Source organism: the organism of the source record quoted next, unplaced genomic scaffold, assembly GCF_019419815.1.
Source record: "Pyrus x bretschneideri cultivar Hongxiangsu unplaced genomic scaffold, Pyrus_bretschneideri_v1 Contig2, whole genome shotgun sequence".
Classification (NCBI taxonomy): Eukaryota; Viridiplantae; Streptophyta; class Magnoliopsida; order Rosales; family Rosaceae; genus Pyrus; species Pyrus x bretschneideri.
Window position 1 is genome coordinate 6617257 of NW_025999501.1, and position 18699 is coordinate 6635955.

The following is an 18699-nucleotide window of genomic DNA, read 5'->3' on the forward strand; positions in this document are numbered from 1 at the left end:
TTTAATAATCAGTACATTCTTACTACTTTTGTTGATGGTCGCCTTGGCTACGCATTACCCTTCAATAACGGATGCGTACGCGCACCTTAAGGACGTGTATTGCCAGCATGGGCAAACCCAGGTAGGACAGAACAATATCCTATCAATTTGGTTTCTGCTGAAACAACAACTGAACAGTCTACCAATTCTGTCGTTATTATTGAAGAACCACGCACTTATCAAGCACAAATTCGTCGTAGAGGTCTGTCTGTCCCACAGTTGAGCTCACGAAATATGCAGAATGTTACCGTTGAGATTTTAAGCAGCGATGACGAGGACAATTAATATATTTTGTATTATGTTATATTTCACTGGTGTACTATGAAAATATAACTATCTTATGCTATGCTGGACTCCTCTTGGGTCCTTTTATCAACTTATGTCGTATTCCAATATAATAATGTTTTCTTTCTAATTAGCCCATGTAGATTTACTCCTAGTATATATTTTTTTAGGTTATAATTATGTTTCTCGTCCACTTCATACCGCAGAATTCAGTGAATTCACAGTGTGGCAACACAAAGGTTATGAGACATTATCTACATACTAAAACCCGATGGAAAAGTACTGTTTACCAGCAGTAAAATGATGGAATTGCCCTCAGTTAGCTTCACTTGCGCAGTTGTTTTTCCGTCTTGGCACAGTGAAATTATGCATTTGTCCACCTTGGCCACGCGTCCATCATCGTCGGAACCTCTACTTCGACTGCAGCTTCTCGATTTTTCCATCCGTTTCTAGTTCTCTCTTTCGAAAATCTCTGCTTCCATTGCTCTGAACTTGCCTTCTATCACTCTTAAACGCCGGGTGAGCTATCTACCACCCCCTCTCTACCTTCTTCTTCTTCCTTCGCTTCTCCCTGTGCAAATCTGAGAGACGCCTACACAATTGCTTCACCGGGTCCTCTCAGCATAAATTAGTTTTTATATTGCTCTTAAATCCTAATCTCTCTCTCCTCTCTCTAAAATCCATCTGAAAAAGGTATAATGGGTATTGTTTCTGTTTGCAGGTTGTACTCGGCGAAGTCTGTGAAGGACCAATAAATGGATTCGAAGATGAACCAAGTCAAGGGACACGGAGGTCAGAATATCGGAGCTATAAATTGGCTGCCTTGAAATTTTTTTATTTAATTAATTTCAACAGGTATCTAAGAAATTCTTAGTATGAATAGTGTCTGGGTTGACTCTTTGAGCATCTTGATTTTTTATATTAAATGATCTTTTAATATTTATATTGGAATTGGTTACTTATTCTTTTTTCCAGATTAGAGATTTTAATCTTCTGCACTTTAAATTTAAAGCACGCTGTATTACAGAGCATACAATTCCTTGCTGGCTATTAGGTTTGTTATTTGTTTAGTTCATTGTTCCACTTTTTTAGTTGAGGGTTATTTTTTATTTGACTTAAATTTGATTTTTGAAACGGTACCTGCTGCTGCTAATGAAGATTTTTCAAGAGGGTTTTGCCTTTCTGAAGAGTTACTTTCAAGGATAAAAATGAGTGTTCCAAAGAAAGCTAGGAGTTCTGGTGATGAAATTAAATTTATCTTCTTGGTAAGGAGTCTTCATTCATTTGGTTTTTAAGATGATAAAAAGTTATTTGTTTTCTTACTTGGTCTTTTGCCAAGGGATTGAGTTGCTTTTATGACAGAGACATTTCAGAAGAGGATGAGGCTTTCCATGTAAGATAGAGATGTTACAAAACTATAAATGGATGTCTAATTATCTAATTAGGTTCAGTTTGTATTTAATACATATAATAGTATTGATAGGTCTGGAGTACTTTCTCTGCATGCTTAGGGTAAATTGTTTGCCTATTCTGGGAGCAACAATTTGCAATGTGCTGTGAATGTTTGTAGATGTGCTTCAACGTTGGGGTCAATTAATTTCTAAACTCATGATTACATTGACTATCCTAATAGCTAGGTATAATGCGAAAGAGTGTAGCCTTAACCACACTTGTGCATAATGTTGTTTTTACTAACCGAAGCAACTGCTGACAGTGTTGTAAACTTTGCTTCTTCCTTTATTCTTTCAACGTTTAGGATTAATTGGTTGTTTTTATACAATCAAAAGTTGGTCATGAAACATGAGTGATACGTTTCTATACAAGTTTCGGTGGGGCACCAATAGAAAACAAATTTTCTGTTTGTGTAGCAATGTAGTTGAAGGCTACCATATTTTTTGTTTATGTTGAGCAAAACTATGATCAGCATCAGCTATATCCGTATAAAACAAATCATCCATCGTGTCCTTATTTGTTATGCTACTTTTTTTACAGGTTCATAGAAAACAAATTGATCGCTTTCACTTTTGAAAGCAACTAAACTCTTTTACCAAATCAAAATCTCTTTTTCAAGTTTTAATATTTCACTGTAGTTTTTTGTTTTTGCCTTTTTGAATGGGTAGTATTGTTATTTTGGAGGCTTGCTACTTGACTGCATTTATACATTGTTGTACTAACAAAATATAAATTTTCAATTTCATATCGAAATGAGTATATTTCCAACCCAAAGTATAGGTCCATTTGAAGCTAGCAAAACATTTATAGTTTGTGTTAGCAAAATGTGTAGACAAAAAGTTTTCAAATCTAATATTCAGTTTTCTCATTTGCACTGCATATGGGTTGATGCATTGGTAAGAAAAATATCTACTTACACTATTCAAATGTAAATATTAGTTAACTAATTTTTTAGTTGAATGACTGTTTGGATGCATAAAGATGTTTTTTGTTCAAATGTCCTTTTGAATGGATAATCAAATCGATATAGATTATTTTTTTTATCCTTTACTTTATCAGTTTATCTTACTTATTTGAGCTAAACGCAAATCTCAATGTTGCATAGTTAAGCCTTGAAATTAGAACACAATTTCTTTACATGAAACTGAAGTTTTCTCTAATTGAGAACTCTCTTTTTGTTCAAATTGCATTACAAATTTTGTGTTTTTTCTTTTTCTTTTAACAGGTGGACTTAAAGAGATAAAGTATGCAGGAGATTGGTAGGATCCAACATATAAGAGGTAGAGGACAACTCTTTGTGATCTTTTTGTTAGTAAATTTTGGTGGAAACATTGTTTAGTATAAACCTTATCACAATACAATAGGAAGATGGATTAGAGAGGTGTTGATTTGATTTTCTTTTTACTTTAGCAATTCCGGATAATGATCATGAATGTTGGTGATATTGCATCTCTTTTATTTATTTATTTTATACTACGATTATGGATATTGTTTATTTCAAGCATGTTATTGTGATAGCTAAATGGTTCATATTGCAGAACATGCTTAAAAAATTATAGCTTTAACTGATCACTTGCAGTAACTCCCGTTGTATTCTGTTTGCTTTTGTTGCTGCCGGTCTGCAAGTAAATCTTCACTTTCCATATAAAGTTTGCATTTTTCTATTCCTGACACAATTATTTGACACTAAGTTTTCTTTCAAGTTGGTGTGTGAGTGCATTTTCCACTGATCTTTCTGTCGAACTCTCATTGAGTTCCGATTTTGATCACAATATTCTTTGAATTTTCTCCTCTGTCCTATGTCGTATTCCACTTATTTCAACTTCCAATTTCTCCACATTAAATGTTCATTGTTTAAGGGCATTGTTCTAATATTATATTATTTTACCAAAATTGTAGACAGTATACTTCTTCTAACACATGCATGCTCTGATTTCCTTGGTAGGTCATATTTTTCACTTTCTGGATGTGCAAAGTTTGGATAGTACACATCACCGGGCCAAACCTTTCTCAGGTAAGGAATTACATCGCGTTTGTTGAAAATATCTGCTTCCTTTCCTCTGATGTATGTATATGCATGATGTATGTGTGTGATTTTAGATTGTAATGTATCACAAATTTGTGGCATGAAAATTGATATTTGTAGACTTACCCTTTATTTTTTGGCTGTGATGGGGGAAAGGAAAATAAAATTTCAAAGATTGATACTTTTATGTGATTTCTTGGCTCTTTTTTTCATATGATTTTCATTGTATGTGTGCCAGTGTATGTCTCTTCTTGAAAAATGCATGTTGAAAATGGGAGATTTTTGGACATTGACATGTTTAGAAGTCAGGTTTTCTTAATGAAGATACTCTTATGATTTGTTTGTAATTTGTTTTGCAAATGGGTAGGAATGTCATTCTAAAAGGATATTGGCAGGAGGGGGTGGAATGTCATTCTAAGATATATATATCAGCAGCAAGGGTGTGGAAGCTCACACGCTCAGATTTCAACGCGTTTCGAAGGTGGAAATGACAAGAATGTGCAGTGTGGACCTCCAATTTCTAGTGCTATGATGCATGAGGACTGCCAAAGTGAGAATACTGGTTAGTTGTCATCAAGCAGCCCTTGTAGATGTGTATTTTGTTTATATATTGCTAGTTTAACCATTAGTACGTTTGACTTGGGGATACAAGCTTGGATATGTTATATTTTGTTGTATATAGAGAATCCCGGGTATGTCCAGCATAGGATAACATGTATTTTTTGGTTTAACATTTGGATGGGTTGTATTGTTAGGTTGCATGAATCGGTCTTAGCCGAGAACATGGGTTATGTAATATATTAACTTCACTATTTTAGTGCTAATGTTGATTTATGTTTAGTTTGTAATGGATGATTTGTAAGTTTCTAAATTTAGGTGGAAATTAGGTTCTATGAGCAACCTGATGATTTCCATGTTTAAATAAAAATATCCAATTATGCCACAAATTTTTAATTGTGCTGGAGTTTTATTGTATTTATTAAAATATAATAGTGGCACAATTTTAAAGTTGTGCCCTTGCTTTAACATTTATACAGCAATCTAAGCCTTTAAAATAGCAATTGTGCCCATCTTACACCATACATTCAGTAGCCTTTATTAGAGGTAAGACACAACAAGGGTTGTATTTGTGCTTAGCTTTGGGCACAAAACATCATATTGTGTGCTATAAGTAATGGTGACGCCCATAGAGGGCACAGATACAAACTTAGTTGCTGCACTGTTGCTATTGGTCTATGAGCACAAATGTTGGTGCTTTTTGGCCTCAAAAGGCACATATAATTTTTTGTGTGCAGTGCTCATTTTTTTTGTAGTGATTGCAAATTGGACATAACGGTGATGGGGCACACTTCTTAAATAAGTTTGCCTGCGTTGCAATTGCCCATTTTGCTACTCTCCAAAGAAAATTTCTAATTTTTGGTGGAGCCTCAAGACCCCAAATACCCTTCCACACTAAAAGATCAGTCATACATGAAGAGGATGGACACTGATTCTGAAGCCTCCTTTCTTGTTTCGAATCCATCTATATCCCGACTTCATGGAAAAAATTTCCTTTCTTATCCATTGGTCATACCAATCTGCCATTAGTTCCAGAATCCCTTGTATTTGTTGCTGTAATTGCCAAGCACTTCTCTTCCGAAATTAAATTCTGAATAGAGTCTAAACACCAATTTCTAATGTCCTCCTAAATAATTGATGCCACATTCTGATTTTTATCAATACAAACTTCATTTAAAGGATTCAGATGTCCATTTGTAATCTCTGGCAACCATTTATCAATCCACAACTTGGTTTGACGTCCACTCATGACCTGCCAATGGGCACCTTCCAGAAGAATCTCCCTACCTTCCAATAAGCTTAACCAAATCCAAGATGCACGCCCACCTTCAAGCTTTGTTCTTGGGACTTCCTTCAATCACGGAAACAACCTTACATTTTTTTCCCTTTTTTTTTTCTTTTTTATTTTTTTTTTCTATTTCCTTTTGGGTGAACGAGTGCAACAATTGTAAGACCAATAACATACGAACAAGAATTTCAAAACTAGCAGAATTAGCAGAACTAAGGCGATTCAATTCTCGATTATGAGGGACAACAGAGACAACAACTATGGATCTAAGTACGGGTGTAAGTGGGTTTGATTCATGGTGCAACGACGTGCAGGTCAGAAACAGTGGCAATGGTCCAAGGTCAAGACAAAATTAATCCAAGTTTGTAGTTCACGGGTTTGGGTTTCATCAAAACTAGTGGCGGGTTGTGGTCGAGCAGCAGCGGTGGTGAATGGTTAAGTCGAGTATGGCCAAATGCGGGAGAGAAGGTGGTGCTTGTGGGGAGGCAAGGTAGTTCTACCAGGCATGAGATGGTGGTGGATTCTAGGGATAGGAACAGCAGTAAGTGACGAGGTGAGGCAGCAGGCAGGGTCGAATCTGGGTCAACGTGACTTTGGCAGCTTGGTGCAACAAAGCTTCAATTTTTTTTTCTTTCAAACTACAAAACCCTAACCTAAGTGACAACAAAAAAACAAACCATAACAAATAAGAGAATGTGATAAGAAAAACAAACTAGCTACCAAAAGCAAATTCAACCCCCGATGATCAAACTTGCTTTGATACCAAGTTGAATATCAAAGTGTGCCACTAACAAACGAACAAATTAAGTATACACTAACATAATTTTATTAAGTGAACGAAAGATTGTCATGACGACTACATTACCTGAGTGGCTACATTGTATATGACTTCTTTTCATGAACAAACACAAGCACTACTATATATAGTGAAAACTAAAGCAAAACCCTAATCTTTAACGAGTACGAAACTCTAATATCATTAGCCCACAAGAAAACCTTAAATAATAGTAATATATATAACTAATTTCCAACATGAAACACTCTACTCTACCTTTTGTTTATTGGAAATGTTTAGAACAATTTGACTGAAATGAACTTTCATAGAAAATACAACACAAGTAAAGATTTCTCTTTGCTGATACAACAAAAGAAAAAGGGGTAAATTACACTTTACCTCCTCAAGTTTGAGGTCTATTGCAACCTCATACAACATCTTCAAAAAATTTCACTTTCATATCTCACGTACTATTTTATTTCAATATAATACCTCCGTTACATTTTCCATTCATTGATACGTTAAAAGTTAACGTGGCAGTAATGGACCCCACCACGTGGCCCAATTCTCCCTCCAAAACTTGCACACGTAGAATTTAATAATCCACATAGACTGACAACATGGCAAATTTAAAATTAAAAAATTTATTGAATTTCTAACCCTGTATTCCCATCCTAGTAACCAACACAACCTCACTATCATCGAGCACACCATTCCCAAACCTAAAATCAAGAAGCTTGAAATTCTGGTAACCATAGCCCTGTCAGTGAAACCCTACTTCTGTCGCAAAACCTTATTTCCATTACTCACTAGTCGTCGATTCCCTATCGCCATCGTACCCACTACCCATAACAACTCAAAAACCGTGACCTGCAACCCATAATCCACAACCCACAACCCACAACCAACCCCTGATTGCATTGATAATCTAGTGCTTCGAAGTGAAGGATTCAAAGGCTGAAAATGACCTAGGAAATGAGGGAGGATGTAATATCCCGAAAATTTTAGGTGGTGATTAAGAGTGGATTACTTGTGGCCATTGTTAGCAAAATAAATTTGCCTTATTTGAGGCTTGTATCAATTGGCCTTTGGTCCATTAAATGATCTTTTACTTTTGAGACCAACCCTTGGATAGAGAAGAAGAAGAAGAAGAAGAAGAAGAAGAAGAAGAAGAAGAAGAAGAAAAATTTTAGGTGGTGATTAAGAGTGGATTACTTGTGGCCATTGTTAGCAAAATAAATTTGCCTTATTTGAGGCTTGTATCAATTGGCCTTTGGTCCATTAAATGATCTTTTACTTTTGAGACCAACCCTTGGATAGAGAAGAAGAAGAAGAAGAAGAAGAAGAAGAAGAAGAAGAAGAAGAAGAAGAAGAAGAAGAAGAAGAAGAAGAAGAAGAAGAAGAAGAAGAAGAGGCTTGTATCAATTGGCCTTTGGTCCATTAAATGATCTTTTACTTTTGAGACCAACCCTTGGTCCATTAAATGATCTTTTACTTTTGAGACCAACCCTTGGATAGAGAAGAAGAAGAAGAAGAAGAAGAAGAAGAAGAAGAAGAAGAAGAAGAAGAAGAAGGGATGCTTGCATTAATAAGTAGAGAAAAAAGGGGAAGGGGCTTTCTAGAGAGGAAGGGGGTTGAAGAAGAAGAAGAAGGGATGCTTGCATTAATAAGTAGAGAAAAAAGGGGAAGGGGCTTTCTAGAGGGGAAGGGGCTTTCTAGAAACCCTCTTTCTTACTGCTCTATTCTCCAACCAACAGTGAGAAGGCTTTTTTAGTTCTTTTGGTTGCCAAATTCTCAGGAAGAAGAATTTAATATCCGGTTGTTTTTCTTGTGAAGATTAGGATAAGTGAGGATCCTTCCTTTGTCTCCACATAGAGGTATATATTTCTTAGAAGAAGAAGAAGAAGAAGAAGAAGAAGGGATGCTTGCATTAATAAGTAGAGAAAAAAGGGGAAGGGGCTTTCTAGAGAGGAAGGGGGTTGAAGAAGAAGAAGAAGGGATGCTTGCATTAATAAGTAGAGAAAAAAGGGGAAGGGGCTTTCTAGAGGGGAAGGGGCTTTCTAGAAACCCTCTTTCTTACTGCTCTATTCTCCAACCAACAGTGAGAAGGCTTTTTTAGTTCTTTTGGTTGCCAAATTCTCAGGAAGAAGAATTTAATATCCGGTTGTTTTTCTTGTGAAGATTAGGATAAGTGAGGATCCTTCCTTTGTCTCCACATAGAGGTATATATTTCTTACTTTTGAAATCTAATTGTTATTTGGGTTGTTAACCCATGAATTAGATTGGGTGGGAGTAGGAAAATTTAAAGTATCATATTTCATGTTAGTTTTAAAGATGAGCACCAAGTGTTTGGTTAAAGTCCCCAATTAACCTAGAATTAGGGTTTGTTGTTTGGTCTTTTGTGCAAGCAGAGTGTGATGATTTTTCTTACTTATAGTTATAGATAAGGAAGAGAAGGACAAGGTGACAACTGAACAAGTCGACGAACATCATGGGAAAGAAGTGAAGCAAATGTTTCTCTATGGTTTGATTTCTAATGATTTTAATCTTCTTTCTACAACTTTGGTGAGTTTAAAGTAATTGCAAAGGTCTGTCAAGATTTCGTTTTTAACATACATGCCTTTTATGTTACTCATTATGAGATTTTGAAGCATGTTGAGATGAACGTTTGATTTTGAAAGTAGATGGAAAGTAGTATAATACCTATGCAGTTAAGAAGGTTGAGAAATGTATGAATGGGCACAATGACCCAATGTTCCCCGGGGAAAAGCTCCATATGTGGGTTGCAAGAATGAGTTATCAAGTGATAAATACGTGTGATATGTATATTGGCCAGGTATATTATGGATCTTTCCAATCTGCTAGTCACTTGTTTGGGTTAAAAGAAAATCTTCATGATTAGTTATGCTATTGTTTCTTTAAATGATAATGGCTATGTTGTCCTTATGACAAAAGAAGTGCTTTTGAACTGTGTGTTGTACCGTGTTGCTATCAAAACTATTAATGCTCTGAAACTTTGGTTTTCCTACCATATGTTACTTCCAAGCATTTTTTAGCATAATTTTGTTGTTGGATTACATAGTAGTGGATGTAAATGGTTTTGAATCACTCTTATCATTTCTCGGCATGCACAGAAATTTTAAATGACTACGGACTTACCGAAAAAACCTACTAGGCATTTTATGCTCACCTGTTTTTCTAAAAATGTATTTTCAAGTGGTGTAGGGTTAACTAGCTGAATTTTGAGTTGCAGCTCTAGTGTGGACTAGTAGAAGGGAGTCCAGACGTATATCTTTGGGGTGAGCTGCCAAAGTATTTGTATAGTTAGTCTTAATCTGTAAATGATCCTTTTGTTGCGTAGTAGACTAAGAAGACGTAGGCCTCAATGGGTTAGTGTTTCTACTTACCTGGGCAATGAAAACCATGTATTTATGATCACTTGTCTTTTGGCTTGTATAAATTATGCTCATGTGCACTTTCATCTAATGACCTAAACGTGTTTTTCTTGTACGCAAGAAGCCTTGAAGTTCTTTCGTGAACTCTTTATGATCTGTAAGGCTTAACGAATTGCCTTTGAAAGACCATTATGGACTTGGTTGTATTTAAATTTGGGGGTGTTTATTTACTACTTAGGTTGCATCTTGCAAAATTTCAAATTTTTACCCTTTGGAACATAACTTTATTTCCAAAGTGACTTGATACTGCTGAAATTTGTTTTTTTTAAAAAAAAAAAAAAACAGCAGCATGCCTGTTTTAGATTTAAATTTTCCTATACTTCCCGAACTCGAAAATCCATGAAATCTTTAACACAACTTAGTTTTATGTGTCTACTTTGGATCTGGAAATTTTCATATTTTTTGGTTAAACAAGTTATTTTCAATGAATTTTACGGTACAGGTCGTTTCTACAGTTTGTATTACCACAATAAATCTTTGACTAAATCTTAAGCTAATATTTGTTTTACACCCTTAAACAACCACTTTGTTCTATTTATTTCTCTTAATTTCACACCTCGAGATTTAAGGTGTGATACAGGATCCGTTGGATCCATTCCCAACATACGGTTAATGCTTTTTGGTTTCTTTATTTTGTATTGTTTGATAATGCTTGGACTGTTCGAAAATGTTGGGGACCTGAAATTGTTTGTACTTTGTAATTTTGGATCTATATTTCCTATTTTTAAACTGCTTTGTTCGAAAATGGTGGGGAACTGAAAATTGCTTGTTGTTGTCAGTTAATGGAGGACTTTTGTCTTTGTTTAATTATGTTGGAAAAAAGATTGTGGGTTATGTAAGTTTGGCAGTGCTTTGTTTATACCCTTATCTGTGCCTTTTGTGTATGATGCTTTATTTATGCCTTTATCTGTGCCTTTAGCTATGCCTTTATTTGGGACACTACATTGTCATTTGTGGTGTGCCTTTATCTGTGAATTGTTTTGTGGTCCTGGGTCCTAAATTTTGAGTTTCATCACTTTAAAATAGGATTTTTTTTATGCAGAAATTTGGGTTTCATCAATTTATAACAGGGTTTTTTTATGCTGCAATTTCAAGGAACAATGAACTATTCATAATCAAAATATATCATGGTGGAGAACTCAGTGACGACTTCTATGTTGGAGGGAAGGTGGATTTCTTTGACTTCTGTGCCAAAGATTTCATGCCATTGGTCGAAGTTGACAATATGGTTGAGGAACTAGGATATGGAAATGTCATCATGAGTTACTAGTATAAGATCCCAAGGATGGAAATTCGAAATGGGTTGAAGCCTTTGATGACAAATTTCAATGTTATCAACATGTGCAAATTTGTGCCAAACCACACTGTGATTGATGTGTATATTGAGAAGACAACAACTGAATAATGTGCCTCTTAAGAGATGGAGTTTATTGAGTCATTTGAACCAGTTGATCAAAGTTGTGTAGTTATTGAAGAAATTAATGGTGATGAGGATGACCAGTGCAAGTTAATAGAGGAAATGCCAGTGCAAGTGAATAGAGGAAAGGCTAAGCTAGCCTTAGAATATCCAGTTAGTGGCCTTGGTGGTGATTTTAGTGTGCCTTCCCAATGTGTGACTTAAACTGTTGGAGTGGCTGAAGATCCACTAATGTGGTTGCTAATGAAATAGTTAGTGATGATTTTGTGGCTGACGAAGGAATGGGTGAAGGAGTGCCTAATGAAATGTGGCTGATAAAGGAGTGCCTGATGAAAAGGTGAAGGATGAAGGAGTGGATGATGAAGGAATGCCTGATGAAAAGGTAGCTGATAAAGGAATGGATGATGAAGGGGTGGATGATGAAGAAATGGCTGATGTGAGTGATGAATGAGTTGAAGAAGAAGATGAGAATGATAGTGACTTTATAAAAAAAAGAATTTCCTGCTGATGAAGATCACTTAGAGTTTATGAAGTTTGTAGATGATCATGTGGATGCACATGAGGATGCAATATTGGTTGGCATTAGGGAACAAAATAACCCACAGTTAGGGGAGGGATCTCGGCAATAAAGGGAAGGATTTGAAGAAAAGATTGATGTAAATGTTGTTGGTAAGCCAGATTACAATTCGGATGGCCTTCATAGTGTGGATGAAGATGAAGACGGTGGTCCAAGCAATAATGAGCAGTATCTTGAGTTTAATGAGAAGACTGACATGAAGAACCCACAATTGCCATTAGGGTTGATATTTAGGGATGCTACACAGCTCAAAAAAGCAGTAGGTATGCATTCTATAATAAATGGGTATGTGGATGTCCATTTTCCATGAAATGAAAAGTTCAAGGTTGATGCAGCTTGCCAAGAAGGTTGTTCGTGGTTTGTCAAGTGTGGGAAGATGTGCAATTCAAACAACATGCAGATCAAGAAGATTTTAGATCATCACACATATGGTAGATTATGGATGAATAGGAATATGAAATAGTCTTATTGAGCAGTACTTGGAAAGGATCCAACTTAATCCAACATGGCATGTTGATTCTTTTATGAACATCATTGAAGCTGAATGGAAACACGGTTGCTCGAAGATGAAAGCTCATAGGGCAATGACTGGTGCTATGAAGATTATTGAGGGTAAACATGCTGAGCAATACACAAAATTGTGGGATTTTGCTGAGGAAATCAATAAGACAAACCCAGTGAGCACTATGAAAATTATGTTGGATGAAGGAAGGTTTTAAATGATGTATGTGTGTTTGGGTGCATGCAAGGAAGGTTTCAAGTATGGTTGCAGAACCTTGATTGGTTTAGATAGTTGTCATTTGAAGTCTCAGCATGTCGATCAATTGTTAGTTGTTGTGCGGATAGATCTCAATAATGAAACTTGGGTGATAGCTTACCAGTTATTGAGATGGAGAACAAAGATTCCTAGATTTCGTTCTTGGAGATTCAGGCTGAGGATATTGGGATTATAAATTAGTATGGTTGGACATTCATTAGTGACAAGCAAAATGGTTTAATTCCTGCATTCTTGACGATTCTTCCAGATTGTCACCACAGGATGTCGTCAGACATACCGGGCATGCCATACAAGTATGTGTTCTGTTTATCTTCCATGTATTTTTTGCCTTCTGAAAAAGTAATCGCATAGGCCCTTGTGGAGTCGAGGTTAGCATTCACATCCTGAAAGAAAATGTCATACAACGTATGGACATTTGTTGTACTTGTGATATTTTCGATTCGTGAAACCTTTCTGATTCCTTCAAAATCAGAGTACCGCACCCTGAAAGATGTTCGCCATTTGCCACCTTCAACATGTCTCCTTTTTTGGGGTCAATTCTAACATGTCTGTTTATATGATACATCGTGTTGCAGATTCCAGGACTCCGTCGGCCATGTCAGTCCAAACCTTGAATCAAATGCTGGGTGATTCAATTTGGGTCCTATTTGCGTGTTTCTTTTAGGAATCTGGTGGTTCAGCTCAGTTGACAATATGATAGTTGCTGATTGCGTTAAATATGTATAGCAGCTTAAGGAAATGTTCAACTGTGGGTTTAGAAATAAAGCGATTTTCTAGCAAAGATTTGGAGTACATCCATCAGAGGAGAAAGCGACCTCCATTGTTATATTTGGGAGAGCAACGGATGAAACATTCAATTTCTTAGGTTACTCGAACAAGGAGCAAGCCAAGAGGCCACCCACAAAAGAGAACTCAACGCTCAATAGTCGCCGTCTTTTGTTCGGCCATTTTTGCTCGGCTTGCTAGACGGAAACCCGTTGCCTATAAATCAAACCTTATTCTACAGTGTGATTTGTATCAACCAGGAAAATTTATCATCATTAAACTGGCATTTTCGCCAAGTTCACATAATCTAGTCGCAACGTCTTAATTGAATTGAATATGTTGTGTTTGCCAATTACAGCAATTACAGCAACCCCTTCCTACAAAAACAAAAGCAAGCTCGACATGCAAACAAGAATTGCAGACATTGAACGTCCGTTTTAAATTTTATTGGCAAAAAAATAGTACCGTCCGCCTCGTATGAAGTGACCACCTCTAACTACTGCAAAATGTTTATGCAGTAGATTGCTTCAAATATGCAATGAGATCAGCACGATCCTGCGGCTTCTTCAATCCAGGGAACACCATCTTGGTTCCGGGAATGTACTGCGTAACAACAATTACACCCGATCAGGATATTGTACAATAAACTCAACTGCACAAGTTAGACATACACCGAGATTCTTCACTCGTTATAAAAGTTATAAGAACATTGGATTGTCCACATCAATGAACTGTCACTACCTAACACATGCAAGGGGATCCGATAGCTTCCAAACAAATCAGGAAATTTCTTGAAAAGTTTTTAGATCTAGAACGAACACTGAATTTACGTAAAATTATACATAAAGAGACAATTGTAGTGTACGAATAGAGAATGTTGATCGCAAAACCGTCTTATTTTCCCACTCCGGATTTAATGACAATGTGATAGCAATGAGGACGCAGGGTGAGTGGGAAAATAAGATAGTTGGAACAGCACTCAAATAACAAGTAACTGAACAAAAGAAATCCTTCATATTTTGTTAGTCCACCAAAACTTTTCCCAGCTGCTCTTTATATAGAGCAACTGTTTTGTATATGTTAACCAAAACTTTATTTCATGCTCGTATAAATCAAATTGTCAATTGAAAAAAGAAAACCTCGATATGTATACTTGCACCCGTTCTTTCATGTGAACATACCAACACGTTTACACTTCATGCATGAATGATTGATATGTGCAATTACGAGTCAACTGACGACGCATGTCTACCTCAAATGCTAGTATGAACCTAACCGGTTAAAGGTGATGTAAGCTAATGCTCTAAGTAAATGTGAAATCGCCAGTCATGAGGCATGGCAAACAGAGAAAATTGCATACCTTCTTGGGGTTCAACAAGTAATCATACAAGGTATTTTCCTCCCATGTCACAGCCTTGTTCTTGTTAGCAGCAGAGTATGAGTATCCAGCACCCGTACCAGACTGCCTCCCGAAAAGTCCATTCAGATTGGGTCCTGAACGTTTTAACAATTGTAAGTTAACAGCTTTTTAAAATAAAATTTAAAAAAATAAAAAATAAAAAGAAACTTCAAATTGAACTGAAAGCCTACAAAGACTGCACGTATCAATATCAATAGATATAGAAACAGAACAATCAAGCTAGTTCGCATAAATGGCAAAAGTATAAATGCAAGTCTATGCAATCACCAAGTCAGGGTTTCATTTTATATACGGACAAAACTTATTAAAAAAGAAAAGCATCAATGATGCAACCAAACTTAATCAAAATTCGTCGAAAACATAATAAACAATGCTCGTCTCGTCAACCTAAAGCAACATATACAATTTCATAGTAATGTCGAGAAGCATCAAAACGTTTTATATATTAACAATCACAAAGCACGAAAACTCATAACAAACAAACATAATTTTCCTTCAGATTATGAAATAACAATCACAGATCAAAGAGAAAAATAACCTTTTTCGTCATTGATTTATGAATTACTCGCATAATTCACAAAGCAATGAAATCATTTCTGACCAAAATAAAAAAACTCAAGAACAAACAAGAAAAATTGATCAACATTTGGACCTAAAACTACTTGGACCGCTCAATTCCATTGGCATAAAACCACAACAACTGAAACTCTAGTTCTAGTCGATTTTTCTCAGGCACCAAACTGTAAAAACTAATTTAAAAATGGAAAGATGAACAACCTAATAACGAAATCCATCAGATCTAAACAGATAAGCAGGGATCGAATCAGCAATCCAAATAAACAAATCGAAACAAAAATCAAAATACTCAAATCCAAAAACCAGATGCAAAAAAGGGATTATAATTGTGAGATCCGAAGAAAGATCAAGAAAATCATCGAAATCAAAACCAAAACTTATCAAAGGAAAATCGAGGTTTGGTGAAGGGAGAGAAGATGAGATTACCCTGCTTGTGACCGGCGCCTTTCTCGACGGTATGGCACTGAGCGCACTTGGTCTTGAAGATTTTCTCTCCGGTCTTGGCATCTCCGGGTGGAGCTTCGGCAAACGACGCCATTTCTCGAGAAATCTAAAGAGAGAGAGAGAGAGAGAGAGAGAGAGAGAGAGAGAGAGAGAGAGAGCGGGAGAGGAGAGAGATCAGGTTTAGGGTTTGCAGACGAGAGACTTTGATTTTCGACAGAGACGCACCGGAACGAACTCTCTCCAATTTATTTATTTTCCGTGGAATCTTCCAGACGAAGAAGCGAGGAAGGGAACGTGGTGTGCCGCAGGCCCTAGGTTTTGGTGACGTGGCGTGTTTTCAGTGGAGCATACTTTTCGTAGCGTGATGATAATGCGGACCGTTCGTGTGGAGGCCTCGGGCCTTTTCATGTTGAACTAAAAAATGCAGGGCTGGTTTGGAGAACACTTTTAAAATAATTGAAACTTGTTTTTTTGTGAAAATGATTTTATAATTAATTTTTAGTAAAAATTTAAGTAGATTTTGAAAAAGTATTTTATGTATTTTTTGGAAGAAGTATATATATGTTGCTTTCTTAAAAAAACACTTAAATTGTTTTTGAATCCAAAATTCATTTCACCAAAAACACTTTTAATCTTTTTAAAAATAATTTCAGTCATTTTAAAAGTACTTTCAAATAAGATATTGAGTCTAGTCCTCTTCTATCTAATTACAAGATTCGGTCCAATGTACCAAATCAGGACTAAGACTATGTATTTAGGGGTGGACGGGGTCAGTTTGGTGCGATTTTGAGTGAAACTAAAACCAAAATTGCAAGTTTTTACGGTTTGATTTGGTGCGGTTATGAGGTTAAAACCAAAATGAAACTAAACCGTTTGATTTGGTTCAGTTTGCTTTTAAAGGATTTTGGTTTGGTTTCATTGTTTGAAAAAACTATTATGGTTACCTACTTGTATATCATTTCATCTAATTCAATAAAAATGTTTTGGTGTTTGAAAAAACTATTATGGTTACCTAATGCATTATGACATTATGAAAAATAAATTGTTCATCCAAGTCAATAAAAAGAAGTTTTGGTGATTCAACTTACTTTGTGACTCGTAAAAAAATATTAGCACCAAAATACTAAGTGAAAGTAATTGTAATTTACCACTAACCTCATTGTCCGGTTGAACAAGCAGTTCGCCAATGAACTGGTAGACCGATCCAACTCGAAGTATAGTTATGAGATTTATGATATCAAAGAATTGAATCTACACGTTATGAACCTTCCAATTTTAAAACTACGAAAATTTCGGAACAAAAGGTCCAAATAAAACTCAGGGATTTAATTTGTTATAGATGATTGGAAAGCAAATAAAAGAGGAACACAATCAATTTACACAATGCAACAAAAAACTACCGCTAAAAACGGAAAAGGTAGAAGTCTTACTTTCCGGTTGCTCGTAACGAAGCTCCTTGCTTGAAGTATAAGGAAGATGGATGCAGGTCCTACAGTGTAACCAATGCTGCAGATTCTCAGTGCATTTAAAACACGGGCATATACACTATATGTCATACACAAGTGAAAGAATACTTGAAAACTTGTAAAATAATACACGATGTATCAACCCGTATTCCGAGCATATTGAAATTGTTGGAGAACAATTTAGAAACAATAAAATAACAAAAATATAGAACCGAAATACTTATACTTTATTATTCAAAAATACTTGCAATACAGAATGCAATAACACAATAATTACAAAAAATTAATATGATACTAACTTGAATGAATCGAAGGTAGAGGCTAGCGCAAACGCTATGTCCTTCGAACAGTATTTCCGTCCCACTCGTGTGCTTGTGGTTCTACAACATCTGCTCGACCAGGATACAACTGCCTAATTCTACAACCTGCACTGGATTATAGAACTCTAGCAAATTGTTTTATGTGTTTACTCTTTGAAAAGTTTGTACGGAAGATAAGGAGGAAGAAAATATGATTTTTGATGGAAATGAGGACTCCAGTTATATAGGCTCTTTCATACCTCTTCAAACACCTTTTGGATGTATCTGAAGCTATACAACTCTTTCCAAAGAGTTGTGTCTATTAATCAAAACGTTTTTAATTAATTTAATTAAAAACTTAATTTGAAATTAAAACTTGATTAATTAATATTAATTAATATTAATATTATAGTATAATCATCAAGCTTAATCCACACAACCATAAGGCCCAAGCCTTCAATCCATTTCCAAATGGTCCAAGTTCTAATTACTAAGAAAAAAGAATAAGCCTATATAAAGGCTAGTGAAAAAATACTGTTGATCAATGTGGGACAAAAGGGTCTGAAACTCCAACAGAAATATCTCTTGTGCCATTGCTATTTTATATGCTCCCATTTATACCAAAATTATTGAGGAGTTACTCAAACGATTTATAATGATTAATTTATTTTATTTTAAAAAAAGTCAGTTTTATGAAAAGGAAATCGGTAGAAGTATTTTTATTAGGGGCTTTTAATTCCGGTCCACTTCATCCAAATTACATTGGGTCTAGTCCTGTTATATCTAATTACAAGATGCCGTCCAACGTGCCAAATCAAGACTAAGATTATGTAAATATATCTAAAAAAATATTATTGACACTTTAAAAATATCATTTTATATTCTTTACAAGTGTTTGGAGTATGAAATGAGATTTTTAGAGTACTAATAACAATTTTCTAGATTTATTGAAGTTAAATTGTAATCGTGGTTGAAGGTGAGTGAAGTCGACCGCGACAGGTAATGTTAGAGTTAAGTTGATGAAATATTCTGATGTTTTTAAGGAATATTATGTTGCCGTTACAAAATATTTCATCGTC

General features: G+C 35.6%; 1 protein-coding gene, 2 long non-coding RNA genes and 1 pseudogene across 7 annotated transcripts; 2 read left to right on the forward strand and 2 right to left on the reverse strand.

The window, feature by feature from the left end:
* Positions 1 to 745: 745 nt before the first annotated feature.
* LOC103950012 lies at positions 746 to 4650 on the forward strand. Of its 3 annotated transcripts, none has more exons than XR_667619.3 (7): positions 746 to 843; positions 1046 to 1179; positions 1300 to 1378; positions 1483 to 1589; positions 3002 to 3056; positions 3722 to 3790; positions 4170 to 4650. It is a non-coding gene; the product is annotated as an uncharacterized LOC103950012 (long non-coding RNA). The 3 variants fall into 3 exon arrangements; XR_007258045.1 differs by having other exon boundaries at positions 4198 to 4650; XR_667622.3 differs by having other exon boundaries at positions 754 to 843; positions 1046 to 1116.
* A 3824-nt stretch (positions 4651 to 8474) lies between these two features.
* On the forward strand, positions 8475 to 13431 carry LOC108867285. Its single transcript, XR_007257932.1, has 3 exons — positions 8475 to 8645; positions 8861 to 12943; positions 13226 to 13431. It is a non-coding gene; the product is annotated as an uncharacterized LOC108867285 (long non-coding RNA).
* Positions 13432 to 13723: 292 nt separating this feature from the next.
* On the reverse strand, positions 13724 to 16082 carry LOC103947953 (cytochrome c). Of its 3 annotated transcripts, XM_018647648.2 has the most exons (4): positions 15995 to 16082; positions 15838 to 15964; positions 14776 to 14909; positions 13724 to 14018 (listed from the first exon to the last, which is right to left on the reverse strand). In XM_018647648.2, exons 2-4 carry the CDS (start codon positions 15947 to 15949, stop codon positions 13926 to 13928), a joined length of 339 nt encoding a protein of 112 aa, XP_018503164.1. In that variant the 5' UTR covers positions 15950 to 15964; positions 15995 to 16082; the 3' UTR covers positions 13724 to 13925. The 3 variants fall into 3 exon arrangements, with proteins under 3 accessions (XP_018503164.1, XP_048439145.1, XP_048439144.1); XM_048583188.1 differs by having other exon boundaries at positions 14772 to 14909; positions 15838 to 16082; XM_048583187.1 differs by having other exon boundaries at positions 15838 to 16075.
* A 461-nt stretch (positions 16083 to 16543) lies between these two features.
* On the reverse strand, positions 16544 to 17479 carry LOC125476807 (annotated as a pseudogene).
* Positions 17480 to 18699: the final 1220 nt, after the last annotated feature.